This window comes from Gekko japonicus, unplaced genomic scaffold (assembly GCF_001447785.1).
Source record: "Gekko japonicus isolate JY-2015 unplaced genomic scaffold, Gekko_japonicus_V1.1 scaffold593, whole genome shotgun sequence".
Classification (NCBI taxonomy): domain Eukaryota; kingdom Metazoa; phylum Chordata; class Lepidosauria; order Squamata; family Gekkonidae; genus Gekko; species Gekko japonicus.
The window spans coordinates 813044-816446 of NW_015169191.1; the positions used below are offsets into that span (position 1 = coordinate 813044).

Sequence of the window (3403 nt, forward strand, 5' to 3'; positions counted from 1 at the left end):
CGGTGAACGATTGCCCATTTGCAGAATCAGAAAAACAACAGTGATGCTAGCCTGGCCACAGAGAAATGAGTGGTAATGGTTTTTCACATGCAACATTTATAATTATGGCTGCATACAGAGAACAAAACAGAATGTTAATATGTGTTCCTCATAATCTAAAGGTGTGTGAAAAGATGGTCCAGCATTAAATACGCCTAGTGTCAAAAGCCATAAACCTGCCATGGCTTCTGGAGGAGAAAGAGGAAAGAGAGGTTCTTCAGACATGTTCAGTCTGGGGAAAGAGACAGAGCAAGTAACGTTGGCTAATGTTTCAAGCAAAGAAAGTTTTTACGATATCCAAAATCCAGGTGAGTGACTACATAATTATCTGTTATGTTCCTGTTGCTTTGGACACAAGGTGAGTCTTACGTAAGGAGCTTGGGTTTATGAGTGGATGTGATGTTTGGCCTCAATCACTGGGCTTCAGTCTGTCACACATATTAAATGCGGCTGATCTGTGTGGCACATGTTCCCCCAGTTGGTCTTAATTGCCAAGAGAGGAATTGTTCCAGTGGCCATCAGGGATAGAACAGACTCACCCTCCTGCTAGTGGTGGTGGCTGTAAAAATGCAGCATTTTTAGATGGGAAAGAGATAGTAAGGGAAGCAGAGAGCCACTGCAGGAATGTGCTAAAGCCCTTTGGAGTTCAGGATCATTCTTTCTATCTCCTCTCTGTCTACTCATACTGCTTCTTAACTTATTAGCTCTAAGCAGATTACTAAAATATAAAGAGCTAGACAGCATTTGAACAGCTGCAGTAATTATCACAGACACATACAATTTTGCAGCGGAAAGGGTGATAGGTCTACAATTAAAGGTAAAGGTTTCTCTTCCTCGAAAGCTAGTCGAATCTGACTAGGGTGCGGTGCTCATCTCCGTTTCCAAGCCGAAGAGCTAGCGCTGTCCGAAGATGTTTCCGTGGTCATGTGGCCAGCATGACTAGATGCCGAGGTGCATGGAGCGCTGTTAGCTTCCCACTGAAGTGGTATTTATTTATCTACTTGCAATTTCTTGCTTTTGAACTGCTAGGTTGGCAGGAGCTGGGACCAGAGACAGGAGCTCACTCCGTCGTGTGGCACTCAGGTCTCGAACTGCTGAACTACCAATCTTCTGGTCTGCAGTTCAGCGTCTCAACCACTGAGCCACCACAGCCCCCTAGGTCTACAATTATCTTCCAATTAAAAAGGGAATGTCTCCATGTAATCTGTATTTTGGAGCAAAGGAAGAATGAAAAGATTTCTAAGCTTGGAAAAGTAATTACATTCAAAAGTCACATGATACAGAGTGTCCACATTACCTGCATCACAGTCACATACTCTATCAAGACTGTGGTATCTTAAGATACCTCCCATGCAAGACTCTAGGTCAGAGGTGTCGAACTCATTTGTTACGAGGGCTGGATCTGACATAAATGTCACTTTGTTGGGCCGAGCCATGTGTGCCATAGAATGTAACACAAGGTACCGGTTATATAAACTTTATAAAGATGATTTCAGATGCCGAATGGTGGTAGCCAGCTTGATTGGATTGGGTGTGATATGCAAAGGGGTAGTAGGAGGGGGGGACGACGACGGTGGCTCAGAGGTTAAAACACTGAGCTGCAGACCGAAAGGTCTGTAGTTTGGCAGTTCAAGACCCCAGTGCTGTGTGATGGAATGAGCTCCTGTCTGTGGCCCCAGCACAGTTTGAAGGCAAGAAATTGCAAGTAGATAAATAGTTACCACTTTAGTGGGAAGGTAACAGTGTTCTGTGCACCTTGGTGTTTAGTCATGCCAGCCACATGACCATGGAAACGTTTTCAGACAGTGCTGGCTCTTCGGCTTGGAAACGGTGATGAGCACCGCCCCCTAAAGTCGGATTCAACTAGCTTTCAAGCAAGGGAAACCTTTACCTTTAGTAGGCATGGAGATATCAGCACTGGTAATGAGACAGGAAACCTAGGTCTCCATTTGGTACAAGAGGATTCAGTCCAGGAGGATGCAAAGAATAAATGAAAATAAGTCTGAAGAAGTGAGCAGTAACTCATAAAAGCACATACCCTACCAAAAATGTAGTTAGTCTTTAAAGGTGCTACTGGACTCTTACTTTTTCTACTGCTATTAGAAACCACAATGTTTAAAAACCAGTGGGGGAACATTTTAACCTTCCAGGACATTCAGTTGCTGACCTAAGAGTAGCAGTTCTCTTACAAAGGAATTCCGAAGGGAAAGAAAGACTGCTGAATTCCAACTGATCATGAAGCTTAATGCAAACTCCTGGACTGAATTGAGACCTAGGTTATTTCTCTCATTACCAATGCCTGCTGTTGTCATTTGGCGTCTGAAATCACTCCATTCTCCAAGGTATAAGGAAAGATGGACTCTCATTCTAGCTGTAACCGAAGAAGTGAGCAGTGACTCATGACAGAAACTTTGTTAGTCTGTAAGGTGCTGCTGGAATCTTGCTCCCTTTCACTAATCAGGAATGCAAGCAGTACTGTTAGGTTTCTTCCCTCCCATCTGTTAAAAATGGAAAGGGAGATCCATATAGCTTCCTCTCTCTCTGATATGTTCTCTCTAGCTTCCCCCCCTCCACCTCCCTCCCTGAAGATGTGTGCAGGCAAACAAAAGCTTATAATTGGAATAACACATTGTTGGTCTTACACAGGATTGTCTTTATCTCTGGCATGATCTCTCTAGCTTTCCTCCCCTCTCTGAAAACGTGTGGAAGCAAATAAAAATTTATAGCTGGAATAAAACATTGTTGGTCTTACACAGGACTTTCTCTCTGACATGATCTCTCTGTTGCTAAAAATAGTCAAAAATACTTAATTACTCAGAGTTTACAATGGATCTTTGCTTCACTGGAGAGGAAACATTTGTCTCTGTTTAAAGAGCTTTATTTTTAAGGGTAAAAGGTACACAGGAAACCTACAAAGTAACAAACATGTCTAGAGTTACGTGTTCACATTCTACTTCTAGAAAGCATGGTCACACAACAAGTACACAACAATGGAGAATCTCCTTCTTCTTGACCCCTAGAAAGGAAGTCACTTGAAACCAGTAACCAATCAGTATTATAAGACAGACCACTTTTCCCAGGCTTTCTCCCCATTGGCTCTGTGCCAGGTTTCCCTTCCAGGTCAGTCTAAATAATAGCATAGAAAGGTAAACAAGTTAACCCTATAATGGCTGGAATCTGAGACCTTGCAACCCATACATTTCCAACACTCTAGCTTCCCCCCCAAAGATGTGTGCAAACTAACAAAAAATTATAGCTGGAATAAAACGCTGTTGGTCTTACACAGGACTGTCTTTCTCTCTGGCATGATCTCTCTAGCTTCCCCCCCCCCCCCCGAAGGCGGGGGCCACAAAAAAAACAATAA

General features: G+C 43.2%; 1 protein-coding gene across 1 annotated transcript in view; it reads left to right on the top strand.

The window, feature by feature from the left end:
- The first annotated feature begins 220 nt into the window (after window positions 1–220).
- DDX60 (DEXD/H-box helicase 60) overlaps window positions 221–3403 on the top strand; it is a 79690-nt gene continuing 76507 nt past the window's right edge. Inside the window, exon 1 of the mRNA XM_015416235.1 lies at window positions 221–347. Within this exon, the coding sequence (XP_015271721.1) occupies window positions 221–347 (127 nt within the window). The remainder of the gene's footprint in view (window positions 348–3403) is intronic.